General features: G+C 31.0%; 1 protein-coding gene across 2 annotated transcripts; it reads left to right on the top strand.

Moving 5' to 3' along the window:
• LOC109825016 (bifunctional nitrilase/nitrile hydratase NIT4B-like) lies at window positions 5,526-18,479 on the top strand. 2 transcript variants are annotated; one of them, XM_020391685.1, is made up of 5 exons: window positions 5,526-5,795; window positions 6,945-7,124; window positions 12,313-12,606; window positions 15,668-15,952; window positions 18,119-18,479. In XM_020391685.1, exons 1-5 carry the CDS (start codon window positions 5,648-5,650, stop codon window positions 18,259-18,261), a joined length of 1,050 nt encoding a protein of 349 aa, XP_020247274.1. In that variant the 5' UTR covers window positions 5,526-5,647; the 3' UTR covers window positions 18,262-18,479. The 2 variants fall into 2 exon arrangements, with proteins under 2 accessions (XP_020247274.1, XP_020247275.1); XM_020391686.1 differs by lacking the exon at window positions 6,945-7,124 and having other exon boundaries at window positions 5,527-5,795.

Genomic DNA, 19,438 nt, shown 5'->3' with positions numbered 1-19,438 from the left:
GTGTGTGTGTGGTGTGGTGTGTGTGGTGTGGTGTGTCGTGTGTGTGGAGCAAATAGGCCAAAATTGCAAGCCCGACCTAAAAACCCGGAGTTTCAGGCACCTGGGTTGGTCGACTGGTCCTCTTCAATCGGTAGATTGATGAGCACCTATCGGTTGACCGATAGTAAGGAATCAGTCGACCGATCAAGGGCATTTTCTGCCTACTGGTTTTTGTGCACATGTGCATGTTTGCTCTGTTATATTCACATGTATGTACTTAATCGATTTCAAATCAATTACAACCATCCTCATTCATCCCAGAATAGTATCAATCATGGTAAAAACCATTTAATATTATTTTCACTATATTCTCAAATTTGCGGGGTTTTACATCACATCTATATAAGAAAATAACTAAACTTTAGTATACTTTGACACGCATAATAATCTATAAAGAATATAAACTTAACATATACATATAAGAAATTTTTTGAATCGATTTTTGATTCAATCTCTCTGTAAAGAAGAAATTCGAATTTCCATTTTTCTATATCATCGTCATTTTTCTCTAGAACCTTGATATTTGTACAATAACATAAATGATCATACTGGTGTGCTTTGTACATTTTATTTGTAGTACCAATCTTTACGTTTGAGAAAATATAAATTTTTTTCTTCTTATATTAATTTTCTCGGTCATAATTTCGTATGAGATTCCAATATTTGTGTTTTTTCCTTCCCATATTCGAGTGATTCTTTCTTTCAAGATGACATCATTTTCATCTACTCAAAGCTCATTTAATGACGTGTATGCTGTAATTTTATTATTTTGTCCCGACGTCCTGATAAGATATCCACAAATTAATTTAATACCAATATAAATTTAAATCATCTTGATAATGAGAATTAATAAAATTAGTGACCATAATTAATGAAATATCATAATATAATTTTATTAAAACTTATTAATTATTAATAATTAGGAAAAATAGTATGTCAGTCACTCAAATTATAAAAATTTTATACCAATAATTAATTTAGATTTTTTTCCTAGATTAATAATTGATAAATGATAAAAAACAATTTATAACATCACTTAAACTTAGGTTAATTTATATGAAGATATTGTCTGCAATTATGATAATTGAAAATATGTAATCAATTTATTACCTGTTGAAAAAATGTTTTCTAAGCAAATCCTGATTGTATCTTTATTTTTTCACTGCTTTTAGATGGAGTTTTAAATGTAGATGAGTCAAATGTAGCAACAGGTGATACATCTAAAATCTTTTTCTTTGCCTTTACTACTTGTGGTGCATATCAGTGTGGATAAGTGTAAATTATAATTTCAAAATTATTTAAAATACATGAATTGAATATTCACAATTGTGAACACGATCTAAATTAGGTAGTTAAATTAAAGTAAGACTTGGCTGTTTAAATTGGTAAGTTGTATTTGGTAATATTAATTTGATAATTTAAAATTTATTTTAAATTTTGTATTATTTTAGAAATATTTATAATTAAAATTATTTGAAAACTTTTGAACATGATCTAAATTACGTAACATAAATTGTGATTTGGTAGTTTAAATTGGTAACTTGTATTAGGTAAGATTAATTTCATAATTTAAAATTTACTAAAATTTTGCTATTATTTCATATATATTTTGAAGTATAAAAATTTGATTTGGTAGTCTAAATGTGTAACTTGCATGTGGTAAGATAAATTAGGTAATTTGAAATTTAATAGAATTTTTGGAATATTTCAAAAATAGTTTGGAATTAATCTAATTTGAAAATTTATGAATACATTTTAAATTAGGTAGTTAAACTAAGTGAGATTTTATAGTTTAAATTGGTAACTTTCATTTAATAAGATTAATTTGATAATTTAAAATGTAATAATATTTTTGGTATATTTCAAAAACATTTGGAAATTAAACGAATTTGAAATAATTTGAAAAATTATGAACACGATCTAAATTAGGCAGTTAAACTAAAGTGAGATTTGATAGTTTAAATTTGTAACTTATATTTGGTAAGAATAATTTAATAATTTAAAAATTACCATGAATATGTTTTCAAAACTATCTAAAAATGGAACAAAATCCAAATTAAATTTAGAAATTAGGAAAACAAAAATTTTGAATTATATAAAATTAAAAAAAAATATAATGTTAATTAATAAATTTGATAAAAAAATTATTTGGATAAAAATTATAATTTTAGTATTGCTTAAAAATACGAATTAAATGTTCACAATTTTGGTAATTTAAATTTTCTAAAATTTTGTTATTATTTTAGGTATATTTTGAATTAAATAATTTGAAATAATTTTAAAAATTGTAAACGCGATCTAAATTAGATAGTTAAATTAAAGTAATATTAGGTAGTTTAAATTGGTAATTTTTATTTGATGAGGTTAATTTGGTAATTTCAAATTTAATAAAATTTTAGTATTATTTTAGGTATATTTTAATATTAAAATAATTTGAAATAATTTAAAATTTTGTGAACATGATCTAAATTAGGTTGTTAATTAAAATAAGATTTTGTAATTTGGAATTTACTAAACTTTTAGCATAATTTAATACATTTTTTAATGAAAATAATTTTATTTTTAACATAATTTCTTTGTTGTTAAAATTTTTTCACGACTATCTAAAAACCAAAATAAAAAATTCAATTAAATTTAAAATTTTGGAAACTAATTTATTTAAAAAACTAAAATATATTTACAAAAATATTCAAAATTAAGAATTCAAATTAGAATTTGGAAATTAGGAAACTAAAATTTCTTTGAAGCAAATTTAATTTTAGTCATCATATTTAAAAACACCAAAAATTCTCATATGTTTGAATTCACAAACTCTTAATTTACATCAATAATTTTTATTTTAATAAACTTTCACAAATTTAAAGAATTAAAAAAATCCAAAATTCAAAATTAATGTCATAAAATGTATTTTATAATTTATATTTTGAAACATAAATCAATATTCCTAAAATTAAAATAATTTGAAATAATTTAAAAATTTGTGACCATGATCTAAATTAGGTTGTTAATTAAAATAAGATTTGTTAATTTATAATTTACTAAACTTTTAGTATAATTTCACATTTTTTAATTAAATTAATTTTATTTTTAACATAATTTCTTAGTTGTTAAAATTTTTTCACTACTATCTAAAAACCAAAATAAAAAATTCAATTAAATTTAAAATTTTTGAAACTAATTTATTTAAAAAATTTAACTTCTATAATATTTAAAAAACTAAAAATATATTTGCACAAATATTCAAAATGAACAATTCAAATTAGAATTTGGAAAATTAGGAAACTAAAATTTCTTTGAAGCAAATTTAATTTTAGTCATCATATTTAAAAACACCAAAAATTCTCATATGTTTGAATTCACAAACTCTTAATTTACGTCAATACTATTTATTTTAATAAACTTTCACAAATTTATAGAATTAAAAAAATCCAAAATTCAAAGTTAATGTCATAAAATGTATTTTATAATTTATATTTTTTAACATAAATCAATATATTTTATTTTAACACTCTCAATAAACTAAGTCTAGGAAATTGAATCAAAATATGCATCAAATTATGATTGAAATAAATATTCGATATAAAAAAATATTAAACATATTAAAATAAAAGTAAATTATCATGATAAAGGTATGCTAAATACCTAAATTCTTTTCTCTGAAGTAACAACAACACTATGGGTTGAAGATAAAAAAATCATCGATTTGTTTTCCTATAGTAGTGCTTATTAGAGATAAAATAAAAACATAAGAATTGAATATAAAAAATATTATCCAAGTAAGAATGCTTTGGATCATACATAAATATGAGAGAGTTGTTTTTCAGAATTAAAATTCAAGATCTCAAAAAATAATATTTTTCAATAATAATTAAAACAAGAATATTGCCTAAATTAAAATAAAACTTATATTGGATTGGGGTAGATTAAATACCTAAATTGTTTTCCTCTAAGCAATAAAAGAGCTATATGTTGAAGATAAAATATCAGAGATTATTTTTTACATGTAGTATTTTTTTCCAAGAAAAATTAAACTAGCAACTATTAGATATAAAAAATAATAATTAAACATATAAAACTAGAAATAGCTCATCAAGCACTGCATAATAAGTACCTCAAAAATACTTCTCTTAGAAAAAGTATCTTGGGTCATAAACAAAATTATATAGGAATTAAACTGATGATCTAAAAGAATTCCATAACAATTAAAATTGGAAAAAATAATACAAAAATTAAAATAAAATAAATATAAAACAGGGCTAGATTAAATACCCGATGTATTTTTTGTAGATTGAAAAAGCTTGGAATTCAGGAAAAAAATTTTCGGCGTGAAACTATGAAATGAAATATGTTTTTTTCATCTTGAAAAGAAATGCCTAAATGAGATTATGCGGATTTGATCTATTTATTATTTAAACTAGTTACTAAAGATAATGCAAAAGTTGCACTAGTTTATTATAAATTGATTTTTATTATGTCTCACCTGTCCCCTCCATTGGTCCCATATTTTGAGTCCCCGTAGCAGCACTCTTTGAATGGTCATATTAGATGATATGACATGTGATAAAAAAATTTGAGAAGGAGGAGGATGAGATGACATCCTTTGGTGAGTTTTTAGCTTTTTATTTTGCTTTAATGTATATCCTAATTAAAGGTAGGACACAGAGATGGGATGCATAGTAACAAAATATTAATAATATTCCTTCATGGGGATTTTAAAATTTTAATGTATAACATAATTTTAGTTTTTACTTGTCTTCCAATTTTTTTCTTTTTATTCCTTTAGTGGGATTTTTTTTTGGCCAAAAACTTAATATTAAAAAATTGTGCTAGAAACTTAAGTTTATGAATAATTAATTGTAGAATAGAATTTCATACAATTTTAAAATTAACATTCTATCTCTTTAATGACATTTAAAAGAATATAATCTTATGGATAAAAAAGATATAATCTTAAAATTAATTAAGTAAGTTGTAGGATTTCTTTAACTTAAGATTCTATTTCTTAATATCCAAAACATTTTCAATAACTTTTTTAACAAGATAAAAAATTTTGTTATATTTTATTAACTAATTTTTTTCACGCATAGGATTGATTTAGGATATTACAATCTTAAACTCTGTTATACCTAAATAATTATCAAATAGAACTTTTTGCGTAATTTAAGGAACATTATTTATAGAATTTTAGGTAAATATTAATGGATTTTACATAAATCTGAGTAGTTATTAAATTCAGTTTTTTTTGCCAAAAAATTGTTTGTTTTCCATTTTTTCCTCTGCAAATTTTTTTAAATGGTGAAATTGAAGAGAGGAAAAGATATAGTAGGAGAAAGAAAACGAAAGAAAAAGATTTGATCTCGATTCTAATTATATAAAGAATTTATTTTAAATTTAAATTGATATTAAAGTAGGGTCCCCCCCTGAAAAAAAAAAAACAAAGCGAAGGAATTTCATTTCTGAAAAATAAAGGAAAGCAGCCAAGCTGCACCTTACATGAATGATCCACGAAGGAAGTTGCTAGAAAACCCCTGTTCCCTGTGGTTGGGGCGTCTTTAGATGATAGACCCCTCCTCTCCTCCCCTCTTCCTTAAAAATCAATAAATTAATTATGGCTTTAGTTCCGTCAACCGCCGTCGAGTCTCCGTTAATAGCGGAGGTGGACATGGGTGGCGCCTCCTCCGATCCCTCCTCCGTCACCGTTAGGGCAACCGTAGTCCAGGCCTCCACAGTCTTCTATGATACGCCGGCCACTCTCGGTATCAATCATTTTTCTCTTCTTTCGACATTAATTTGTTAAATTTGCAAACGCAACGCCCAAGTTTCTTATTTTATTGTTGAATACGTGGCACAATTAGGGTGTATTGAACACATTTCTGAATCTGCAGTCGAACTGTAGCGCAATTAGGCTATTTGCAATTCCTAGCAAAGAAGAACTTTATGAACCTAGAAGTGGGGAAAAAAATTGTTAATTATTTTGGGACTTCAGAAGAATGGTGATGAAAGTTCAACACGGTTTATGCTATTAGTGGTGATGTTGGACCAAACCTGGAAGCCAAGTCTTCGATCGACGGCTATGGTTAGTAGTTAACTCAGCCATGCAAACTTGAATATTGTCGAGATTAATGGCAATTTTTTTCCCTACTAAAGTATTATCCGCAGAAGGTTTTTTCGTCTTTATGTAACAGACTGAACATAGTTGGTATTTAAGCTTCAGTCTGAGGGGAATTATCACAATAGTTAATACGTTAGGAAGTTGGAGAAGTTTATTTTACTCTCACATTGGAAAACTATGTATATCCTATTTATTCTACTATGAATAAAATTTGACAATCCCTTTATAGCATAAATCCACTTTTCCATTGTAATACTCTCCTTAGTCATGAAGTGTAGAGTCACAACTCTTCTGCAACAATTACGTACATGAACTTTCATTAATTTTGTCTGTACGTCTTGATATAAGATCACAACAAACTTTATATAGCAAGGATGGTGGCTGCTGCTATTCAAGTTGTAAGGGAGTTTTATCTATGGATTGCTTTTACTATAATGGCCGTAAATGTAATAATATAAGAAAGTGGCTCAGTATACTGAATAATTCGTTTACATGTTCCTGGTAATGACAATGCAAGAAGAGTGTCATGGGAAATGTTTGGAACATGCTCACGTTTTACTGAACGGGGAGCTGAATCACCTGTACATGCTGGAAGTTACATAAAGTTTATTTACTACACCTTGTACACCTTGACCGGTTATATACATTTTCAACTTCATACACGTGCGGATCATCTTGTATCTCTTTAATCTATAACAAGCATTGAAAGTATAAATCATGTTTGCTGAAACCTAGCCCTGCTATGTAGATTACTGTTGTGTAGATCAGCATTCTCACGGCAATATCATTGCAGATAAGGCAGAGAGATTAATTGCAGATGCATCTGCCTATGGGTCACAGCTAGTTGTATTTCCAGAAGCATTTGTTGGTGGCTACCCCCGTGGTTCAAATTTTGGTGTCACCATAGGCAGCCGTTCAGCCAGGGGTAGAGAGGAATTCAGGAAGTATCATGCTGCAGCTATTGACGTGCCTGGTATAATAGATGTTACACTGTTTCCGGTTCCGATTCGATAGTGAAAAAAGATAATTTTTAAATCTCATCCAAATCAAGTCATTGCTTGGCTATATGTTAACCTCTTATTATTGTTATATCGTATGCTACTATAAAACTGTGTTGTCATGTTCAAACATTTCTTCCCAAAATGCTCTCTAACCATCCATTCATAAATACATGAAGGCATATATATGCTCAATTTTTCATATCAACCCCATTGATTACACATGCATTCATACATACGTGAATATACATTATGTACTTAATTTTTCATAACCTCCCTATTGATTACCATCAATTTTACATTTAACCATCCACTCATAACCTTCTTCCACTAACTCTTGACGCTAAACATACTCTTTATTTGCACTAACAATAAAAAACGTTATAACTATTCCTTTCTCATCAAATCACTATAAATAAAAAAATCTAATTTATAACCAAAATTTAGATGAGGAAGAAAGGAGTCAAATCTATACGTCTCACAACCCGCAACAATCAAGTCTGTATCTCTCTTGCTAGATGGAACTCAACGCTTAAGGGTATAAGCATAAGTATGCCAATGGTCCCGTGGCCGATCAATGAAAGTAGAGGATAGATATTATGGTAGATTGGCTAACAAGCCTAACATTATTGTCACGTGTGTTGCAACTTTGGGATGATTCAATGAGGGTTCAAGTTATGTATTGCTTTTGTGGCGTTGTGTTGTCGATAATGAATTTGGTTTATGTTTGTAATAGTGTCATACTACAACATGATAGCTCACTTTTGATCGTAGTGGCTGTTATGCATCATGCAGTTTGTAAGTGGGGTCAAATACATGCATACTTTACTGTTTGATCTTGAATGTAGTTGAAGAAGTAATTTAATAATTACTTGTTGAAAAATTTAATAATTTTTTTCTCTATGCGGTTAACTCGCGAGATGTTCTCACCCAAATATAAGCAGCTAAGGTGTACGAAGTCTTAATAGTTTCATAGTTGTTTGAATAATTTTTAATTGGTAAATCTTGGTTTATTGGAAGATTATTTAAATTTGAATCTATTTTTTAACAAGTATTATATTTAATTATCTAGATACCTTAATTGATATTGTCATTTATTTTTAACAAACTGTCCATTTCTTGATAGCATGACCATTCAAAAAAAAACATTAAGATACGAAAATTTTATGATAATGGAGTTGTTTTCGAATGCTGAATTAGGGGTGCAAAACCATAACCGTATCCGTGGATATATTTGTAACCTTATTTGTTAGGGTACACCCATTAATACTGAAATCAATAACCGATAGAATATGGTTTCAAATACGGTTAAATAGTGAAATATCTAGATCCATATCCAAAATATTCGAATATATATTGATCATACATCAATTGTTTCAATCCTTAGATTAATGAATTTAAGACTATATTTGATGATCAAGAGATCAAATCTTAGCTTTCCAGATATAACAAACTATTAATGAACTCTCATGTATCATATGAACTATGTTTTTTTCGATATTATTTCATTTTCTCATGTCCATTTTGTATTCGCATGTATATTAGCATATACATCTGCATGTATATTCGTATCCATATTCAATTTTAGCGGATATGGATATATAATTTCTTTACCAAGGCATATCCATATGCATATTTGTATTCGTGATTGATAAGAGCATATGGATATGATAAGTATAATATACAAGCCGTATCCAAATCGTTTGCACCCCTAATGGTGATACTAGGTTCCAACTGTATAACTGTGACTATAGGCAAAGTGTTCTCGCTATGACTTTCATATATTCTCCGTGTTTATAGTCTAGGTGAGATAGAATCTTAGAAACCTAAAATTCAAATGGATTAATTGCGCATAGCCTTCCTATAGTATCAAACAATTGCGCATAGATCTCCAATAGTTTTAATTGAGCAGATAGACTCCTTATACTATTTTCCCAATTGAAAATAAACCCTCTTGGTGAACTTCCTTTTACTCTTTTAGAAGTAATTAACAATTTGGGGTCTATTGCCACCAATGGAGCTGGAGGTGTTTATTCGCATTTATAAAACTTTTCTGACTTTTTTAGTAGTAAAAGAAATTCTCTTAGAGGTGCTACAAGGGATCTATTCACAAATTGGCGATATTACAGTTACAAGGGAGTCTATGCGCGCTTAACCCTACAAATGGATTAACGATGAACCTATGACGGCCCTTCTAATGTAAGAAAAAAATAACCTCACAGTTAAGCTATATTTTCCATCGACTTGTACATGGCAACGCACATGCACCATACTAGTTTGTTGAAATACATATTAGATTGTCTCGTTATCATTCTTTGTAGTGATATATAACATGACATTTTCCTTCATCTTCCTCTTCTCTTTTGCAAACAATTAGAATAAATGTAGGTTTGGAGATTTTGGAAGATGGAAACTCCCAAGTAACATTCATCCCTTAGTATAAGTAGAACAAATTTAAATTAGGAGGTATTGAAGATTTAAGTTTTTGCTATATTTCACATTTGTGTTACATTCGTGGGTAGAAATAGAATCCAACCATGAAAAATTGGAAATACTAGAGCTTGAAGACTATTTTAACGCTTTTAGATAAGGTGTCATCCCTTGGTTATAGACTTAGAACAATCTTTATAACATCTTATAGGATAATAATATGATTATTTGGTGAAAGAAGTAAAATTAGAGTTTCATACATTTACTTGTTGAAGTAATGAAACAATGAACTTGTATCTGTATAAATCATATATGAAATTGTAGCTGTATAAAATCATATACCTTTATCATCTAATTCTTGTGTTCTTATAGTCAAAGAATATTAAAAGTTAATGCTAAAGTTTTGAAACGGAGTATATGTCAAATAACTTCCATTATGCTCATTACATAACTGAGAGTCCGGGACGATACGGGAATGGCAAGGAAAGTAGTAGTTTCCAAAAGAAATGGCACACTTATATTCTTATGTAGGAGGTTTGAATAGAGTTAGAAATGGTACACCTATATTCTTATGTAAGAGTTTTGAATAGAGTTACTAGTAGTACCTTCATTATATATTAGGGATTTCTCTTTTGTTCTTCTTAAATCCCTTCTGGTATAGAAAAGCTTTAAAGTTGTGTTTAGGATAAAGGGTTATATTTTACTTTAATATGCTACCGCAGATTAGGTGTCCTTTTTATGGGCCAAAACCCAGACTCACATACCATCTAATAGTCCCTTCAACTACTCCAACTGTTCTCACTTTGCAGTGTGATGGAACTATCACATGTAATAGTTGAGGCTAATTATGATTCTATTTGCTGATAATCAAGTTCATGTCAGACATGTAACCGAGCCTTTTTTTACTTGGAAATTAGTGTAGAGCTTCTTTGTAGATGATGCATTAATGAGACTGACCAGAAGCCTTGGAAGTGAGTGGAGGCTCCAGGTCGAAAGAGGATTTGTAGTCCTTGATCCATTTACTTGGAGAAGATTTAATGTTTGAATGTTAGAGTACGTCGGAGTGGGGAACCAATGATAAGGGAGAATAAACATATGTTTAGTGAATTAATTAATTAAAACATGTGCACCTTTCGCTTTAGCATAATCATTTGAACCTTTAGCCATTGCCTATGTCAATGTAGCCCATGCTCATGCTCATTCACTCCCTTCATGCATATATGTAGAGGGAGGGTGGAGGGTGCACAGGAGTACAGGCAATGCAAACAACAACAACAACAACAATGAGCAGCATGGCTACGATTGATGACTGTGCTTAACCACGAATTGCACTAGCTGCGTGCAGCCTCTGCTTATGAGACTCCCTAGGTGGGCCCAAACTTTCTATAAAATATTGTGTAACACAATACTAGGGGTAAATCATGTGCCACATGACCGCTGGCAGAACTCTAACCCATTTAAGTGTAACCATCACCTTTCTCAAGGTTCCAGAACAACCTTCCGAAACAGATAGTATTTGTAGGTCTCAGCTGGATGTACAAATAATAGTTTTGACGATGATATGATGTTGTGATAACATGATATTAATAAAGATTTATCAAACAACAACAATCATATGGGTTTTATGCGTACTGCTGCAATTTTTGGCCTCAATCATGGTTTGAATGTTAGGAAGAGCTTTTAAATGGTCTGCGAAGGCAGGGGCAGTCAGATTGATAGGTACATAGATATCAAAAGGAGAGAGACATGTGACTTAATGCCAATTCCAGTGAAAAACTATCGACACAGGCTTTATAATTAGATGGTGTATAGAAACTTGACCTTCAATACAGAACTTATGTATGCACATCAATCAAATTTTAAAGAAATATATTACATATAATGTTGAAGAAACAAAAATAAAGGTCACTATGCCAGAAGGTTGGATCAGCAACATCTGTTGATCATACTTGTTCAGGAACAGGTTTGTCAAGGGATATGCCCCTACAACGCCAGTGACTGCTTTATGCTGAACTTCATTTCTTACCTGCATATATAAAATTCTAATTAATGAAAGAGAATAACCAAATAATAAATTAGAATTTAAAATGATAAACAAAGGGATATACGAAACACATAAAGTGTTTATTATACATATCTTAAGTTCATTTACAGGTTAATACAAATCGTATGGTGATACAGGATTTCATATGGTGATTCAGGATTTCATATACTATAAAAATTACAATGTCTCTGTTGGTACCTATAACAAACTTTAGTAAGAGTTTTAGCTGTTCAAGCATTGGTCTCTCATCATAATTATTATTGGAGTTTTTTTCTGCTTATGCCATCATTAAGAAGCCTAGCTTGATGTCCATAAATCTTCACAAAGAGCGAACAGGATCTTTAGGGCTCTGCCAACCAAGGTCCACTAAGTAGTGTATTCTTCAACTCTGATTTTCATTGGGGCGGCTTGATAGACCTACTTCATTTTGGTTACTCAGGCAACAACTTAAGCTCATGCAATGTCCGACGAAACAGTAAGATGATAATGTCTATAGATAATTGTAGGCGGAAGTAGTCGGTGATATGAAAATATTTGTATATAACACATCCATCTTTGAGGCTCAAAACAATGTAAAGAGCCAAAAGAGTTGTTCTCCCGTTGCCAGAAAATTAAAAACAACTAAGAACCCTTTAACTATCTTAAATCTTTTCCCATACTTGGTTTAATATTTAACTTTATGTGTGCAGGTCCTGAAGTTGATCGCTTGGCAGCAATGGCTGGAAAATATAAGATCTTCTTAGTAATGGGTGTGATTGAGAGATCTGGATACACCCTCTATTGTACAGTTCTTTTCTTCGATCCTCAGGGTCAGTACCTAGGGAAGCACCGCAAACTCATGCCTACAGCACTGGAACGTGTAATTTGGGGCTTTGGAGATGGATCCACCATTCCTGTTTATGAAACTCCTATTGGAAAGATTGGTGCCCTCATTTGCTGGGAGAATAGGATGCCTTTATTAAGGACAGCACTATATGGTAAAGGTAAATATTAAGATTGGATTATAAGGTAAAGTAAATATTTAGACAGCAGCATCATATATGCCTTCTTGTAATTCTGCTGATACAAAAGTTAAGTCATTAGTGTATTGGTATTAGTTGCTTCTTTGGTACTTTTGCAACAGTTTATTTGTTTCATGTCATTGAAGTTCATCAACTTCGAAGGAAAACAATGCATAAACATACTGTGATGGCTTCATTAGATCATTTTGTTCATAACAATTAGTCAATAATTTATGCAGGACTGTGAACTATAGTTGAATTTATTTTCTCTTCGCAAGCCACATTGCTTTGACATTATTTAGTATACAATATTGGTTTTCTTTGGGATTCCTCTGAGTGTGAAATGACATTGTTTTCCAGGCCATAGAAGCTTCTTTGTAATTCGAATCCTGCTCCTCTCAATGCATGTTTATGCATTATATGGTGTCCTTTTAAGTTGTAATAATATATTTAATGTACCTTACCTTTTCATATATTTATTACCTTTCTATCTAGCTCAAAAGCCTTCATACTTGCAATATTGTTCAAGTGTTCTTTAATGCCTGTATAAGGACTTTATAGAGAGATCTGGAGGTATATATAAAATGGCTGGTGCTGCAGAACTTGATAATAAATCCTATGTCATTATTGGTTTAAGACAGAATTCTTAGTTCACAGTAAACATTTATGTTAGATGTCTTTGTACATGTTGTCTATCTGTAGAGGGAACATAATCGGAAAAGTAGAGCTAACAATTCATTTTAAATATCTTAAAGCGTGACTAAATTTTGGCTCATAGTAGTCCTCATCTAGCGCTTATTTATATCTAATCATGTTTAGAAATTTGTGCTAGATTAGCCGGTTGTGGAATAAATGGGACACCTACCCTCTAGGCATCCCAGCTAACATAATCTAAAGGAATTTCATTACTGATGCAACCGAATTATAGAATAATCTGACACCAGATAGAAATTAAAAAAAGGCTTTACTTATGACTTTCTACCTTGGACACATTAACCTTTGCGTTGAAGTAACTGCTTTCCTTTTCTTCCTCCAATTTTGAGTCCCCTTAAATCCACACTATAAACCTAGAATTTCTTCTTTGCTATCTCCATCACAATCACTCTTTTTCGGTCAACTTTCTATTTTCTCCCTTTTCTTCTAAGTTTTTGTCTCTGTGTGTGCTTGTGTGCCATGTGTTTATGTCTTCTTGGTATTCAATCCCACTAGAAAGCTGATTATAAGGATGCATGATGCTTTTATTCACTCGTGCCTCTCCTGGTGATTCGGTTATAAAGTTATGTGGAATTTTCTAAGCTCAGAGTTTTAGTAGTTTATTTTTTTATTAATGTTTTTTTGTCGTTCTCGAAAAAAGGTGTCCCCATCTCTTAAGGTTTTAGTAGTTTATTTATTTATTTATTTATTTTGTCATTCTCGAAGAAAGGTGTTCCCATCTCTTAAGGTTCGACTGGAGTCACCTTTAGAAGTTCTTGGTTGTCTACATTCAGGAGTACTGATCAATATTTAGAGGTTAATTACGCCTCTTTTTTACCTACCTGGCTAGAATTCCAAGTCTAGGATAACGTCAAAATTTCTCCATGTCTTTTCCTGACACATCCTAATAAGTCCTCAATTGAGATTTGATACTTCAGATAAACTTCAATCTGGATGGGAGCTTGACTAGATCTCAATCTAGGTTACCCAAACACTTCATCTAGTCTCTTGTATCCATGTCTGTGTTCGACACTCTTTGGACACTTCTCGAATATATACATACATTTTCAGATATACTCAATTATATAACACATACTTTAGTTCAAAATACTTGTGATACACTTCTTGAATGTATATCATACGGTTGTCCTCAACTTGTACAACCTTGGACTCAGGACAGGTTTGTTTTAGCACATACCTAATTCATAAGTATTAAAGGGTCGTTTAGGTATCTAGTTATAAAACGAGTAGTTTATCAATTTATAATCTCTCAATAAAAGAAGTATAAAATGGTATACGGATTTTAGTTCTCATAAAATGTGAATGAAAAACAATATCAGTCTCATGTAGATTATTAAATTTAATATGTATGTATATAGCCGTGGCCCATGTACCTGTATCCTAACATTTACAACGTTGCATGTCCCCTATCCTCACCCGTTTCCGTGTCTGCACCCGCACCCGTATCTGTGTAATATAGATCTCAATATATTTGACAGCTCCAACTTGTGTTTTGCCTTCCTTGTTCAGTATCCATTTAGCTTGAACATATACTTATTATGGAGATAGAAAAATGAGCTTTCAGATTATGCTAGTCTTGTACTGACATTATCTGTCTACTATCAAGAATTCATAAAAATTGCCAGACTTTGTACTTGTTGGACTTTCATCCTGTTCAGCTTACAATATTCTCATGGATTCTGTAGCGGAATTCTACACATGCAATTAAATAGTGGGAGTAGTTGGTCTCACATTTCATTTTTGTCTTAATTGGATTTTTGTGGATACCTGTTTCTGCCTAACGGGCTTCCACTGGTTCGTTGTTCAATAATTGGCCACTTGCTACTGGATGCTTTCTTATTAACTGAATTAATTTTATACAATGTGAAGATTTTGCAGAAATGGTTTATTTTTTCTCTTAAACTTTAGTAAGACATCTCATATGTTTTTCTTTTCCTAACATTATTATTTCTTTTTTAGTTTTTATTTTATTATTATTTTTTTTTATCTATTGTGTGAGAACTGGACTTGAGTAGAGTTTGATGCATTCACGATGATAGTGTTTTTTATGTTACGAAACTTGCATCACGATTAACATTCTTATGCTAGGAATGAAAGAAGTCAAGTGCATATAGAATTATGACAAAAATTAGGCACACTAATGAATCACAATAGCTAATTGGTGCACGAATATGTCCTTAAAGTAACCCATAGAGTTGATCAGATCATTTAAAATCCAGCTAACCTTCACAAAGTTGGTCAATTCAATTGATGCAGTCTCCCTACTACTGGACTTTGGACTAAAAAATATTTTCATTAAGTATAAGATTATTGGTTTCTTGTCTTGAAGGTATCGAAATATACTGTGCTCCCACTGCCGATGCGAGGGAGGTGTGGCAGGCTTCAATGACCCACATTGCCCTCGAGGGTGGATGCTTTATTCTGTCGGCAAATCAGTTCTGCCGAAGGAAAAACTACCCACCACCACCGGATTATGTGTTTGCAGGTATTGATGATGATGAACCTTCACCGGATACTGTGGTATGTGCTGGTGGAAGTGTCATCATCTCGCCCTCAGGGACTGTTCTGGCTGGTCCTAATTATGAAGGAGAGGCTCTCATATCAGCTGATTTAGGTAAATGAATTTTTTTATTTTTCATCTTGACATCTGATAACTTTGGCTATAATGGTCCCTCCTCTGAGGTTAGAGGTAGCACTGAGTCCAATTTGAGTCGGATCATACAATATCCACTTGTATGGCCACTATGAATTTGTAGAACTAGCGAAACCGCTAAGAAATTTAGAAGTCACTTGAGAATCCAAACCTAAGAATTTATAAGATCCTGATTCTTGTTTTAGATTTTGCAGCATTAAATTTTCTTTCCACTTATGTTACTTTATATTAAGAAGAAAAATAGAAATTTACAAGGTTTTCTTGCTTGTTGATGATTTTATTTTGTTTTAGCATTATTTATCATGCCCAATATGAGCAAACATAGATTTATGCATGTCATGCTTAGCAAAGAGAAATATAAGAGCTTTGCTTCTATGCTCTGCTAAAAGAATTTTATTATTATTAAATTAATTAAAAACGAATAGGCGGTAAAAAGATTGAAGGATAATTTTGTCTCTACAAATTTCTCCCTTTCTGTTTCCGAAAGCTGCGGCTTAATCTACCATCAACGAATGATCACATAGATATAAAAAAATTATTTACAATAAAGAAAATTATAACTCCTAAACAAATTGATTAAATATTATGATGGTGACTGTCATTATTTTCTTTCAATATATTATGTATGTATATGTTCCAAATAACATTACTTGAGTTTTTTGATAAATAAAAGTCAGTAAAAGTGCATATTTGTATCTCAAGCTATATCCATAAAATAGAACCCATCAATTTACTAATTCAGAATCATATAGTCATCAAGTTTTAGATGATGGAATCTTTGGGTCTTAATTTGACGCATGATTGTTAACAAAAAACTCTTTAGCAATGCACTCAGACTATGTGTTCATGTGTGATAGAGAGAGGCCATGCTAACTGTACGAGCTTTTGTGCCAAAAAATTGTAGGTGACCTGATTAATTAAATTAGAAACATAAATTAAGTTCTTAATTTAGTCAATAAATTGCATTAGATGTCTTGCTTACTTAAGAGTATTTTCACTGTCATTATCCAGTGACTTCATAAAGGCACAGAGCAATCATCATAGCATAGTTTCACATAGAATGAAAACTTTTAAAAAAGACAAATTGGGATACTTGTCATAGTTCTTCTCATTACGATAGTGTCAGTGATTGCATTGTTAAACGTAATTAATCGCATGTTTTTTGTTGAACATATGGTATATGAGGAAAATTAGATTTTTTGGCAAAATTAATCACAAATAAAAGAGTACGATACTGGACTAATTTTTAGATGAGTTCTACTATAAAAAATTTCCAACGGAAAGAATAAATAAAGAGAAGTTGGAAAGGGAAAAAAGAATGGAATTCACATAGGTTGAATTGTTTGATTTTTAAAGGAAATAAAAGATATGAGATTTATAAGTTAAATAACTAGATATTTTAAGGAATTAAGAAATGAAACGTGGTAGGCATCTGAACGTGTATGTTGGTTAGAGGGATATTTATACTTCCTAGAGTGACCTTATTTCCCTGGTAGGAGTTCTAGTAAAATTACAATTTTGGGAGTGGAACAGCTATCAACCATCTTACCCCGTAAACTGCCGATGTGTGAGATTTTCATGGAAACATATTATCAAATACGCCAGTGGTACTCTATTGGAGCTCCGAAGCAGTTGCATATAATTTAGGTACAATTAAATGAACTAACTAATCTTATAACTGTTTATTGGTTATCGGCTTTGAATTTTTGAGGATCGACATCTGAGATTCAATAAGAAATGGAATCTATTTGTAGCATCTATATCCAGTCCTGTAAGATATTTGGAATGATTCAAGGTCCAGACCTGAAAGTTTCAGGTTGATTGCAGGTCAGGGTATAATGACCCATTGCCACCTCAGGTATAATGACCCATCGCCACCCTACCTGATGATGGCTGAGACTTGGGAGCAATGAATTATAGGATCACTTTATCTTCTCTCTTTAATACCTTTTCTTTTCTTTTCCTAGGAGAAGCTTGTTGATGTTTAGTTTATTATGTTCTCTTGCTCTTAATATTTGAATTAAGCCTTTTGTGATACTTTGATCAAAAAAAAAAAAAAAAAGCCTTTTGTGATATTTTTTGGGACTTGTATGAGATACTCTTACATACTTCAACACTGATCCGCAGATCTTGGGGAAATAGTGCGAGCCAAGTTTGATTTTGATGTTATAGGACATTATTCAAGGCCAGAGGTGCTGAGCCTAACAGTTAAAGACCATCCACAGAATGCAGTCTCGTTCACATCTGCTGCTAAGGCTGAAAGCATGTAACAAAGTAATCATTAATGTTGTAATGCGTTCAGTATTATCATTGCATAACAAATGTTCACCTTGATGGCTCCATTGTTCATATTAGGGAAATATTGCATCAGTGCAATTATTTAACGGGTACCCAAGTGAAGATATTTCAGTCTTTCGAAAAACCATAGACTGAATGTGCATCCTTTGTTTTTTCTGTGTATTTGTATGGAGATATGTTCTCTCTCGTAGCTTCAATTATCTGTTTATATTAGATATGTTTCCAAGTAAATCTTGTCAAAAGGATAAGTCAGTAGACTGAATTATGCAGCAGCATATATCTGAGAACAGTACAATGCTGTTATCAAGAAATCTTAATATTAAAAAAAGAAATCATTAATATTTATTATGTATTTATTTACTGTATTATGTTTTTTTTAACTTTGTCAATAACAGATAATATTGCCAATTTGTCATAATAAAAAGACTCACGGCGATTTAGAGAATGCTTTGGGAGTATCCGAAGTACGAGGTGTACTAAAGACCTGTTAAATAGAAGGGCTTGGTTAATCTATTCTGGCTCAATTTATTTTAATCTTATTTAGGTTATGTGTTCAAACGTATTTAATTGAATATTTAATTAGTACCCATCTTACTTTCGTTCTGACATGAGACAAAATACTTCCTGCGTTTTTCCAAATTAAGCTCACACTTACCGGATATGTGAGGCACTCTTAACGCAAATACGCCTTTTGTAGAGCTTAGAAATGTAGCGACAACGATAACGATCACAATGAGCAACGTACACAACCAGAAGAACAAGCCCGACAATGGCCAGACATATGTAGGATCATGATTCTATTCTCCCAATTATTTTGTGTTTGAAAGACTAAAATGGGTTAACTACTACAAAACAGGCTAGCATCAACGGTTCTAACCGTTAGGGAAGATGTTGACCCCAACAGACAAAAGCGTTGGTGAAGAAAAGACCCGCTGGGACAAAGTCAATCCTAACGGTTATATCCGTTGGTACAGATAATTTTTTAATTTTATGTTTGAAATATAAAAAAACAATACCAACGAGTTAAACCATTGATGTTGATTATTGCACCAACGGTTTAAACCGTTGGTGCTTAAACTTTACCAGCCCCAACGGTTAGAACCATTGCGGCAGATTTATCCCCACCCCCAAAAAATTGAAAACCTGCCA

This window comes from Asparagus officinalis, chromosome 10, assembly GCF_001876935.1.
Source record: "Asparagus officinalis chromosome 10, Aspof.V1, whole genome shotgun sequence".
NCBI lineage: Eukaryota > Viridiplantae > Streptophyta > Magnoliopsida > Asparagales > Asparagaceae > Asparagus > Asparagus officinalis.
This window is presented reverse-complemented; position numbering and strand designations above follow the sequence as displayed.

Excerpts from the sequence above, each read along its gene's own strand:
- LOC109825016 (XM_020391685.1), top strand. The coding sequence starts at position 5,648 with ATGGCTTTAGTTCCGTCAACCGCCGTCGAGTCTCCGTTAATAGCGGAG. Across the intron at positions 5,796-6,944 it reads TGATACGCCGGCCACTCTCG|ATAAGGCAGAGAGATTAATT; the intron begins GTATCAATCATT and ends ATATCATTGCAG. Across the intron at positions 15,953-18,118 it reads TCTCATATCAGCTGATTTAG|ATCTTGGGGAAATAGTGCGA; the intron begins GTAAATGAATTT and ends ACTGATCCGCAG.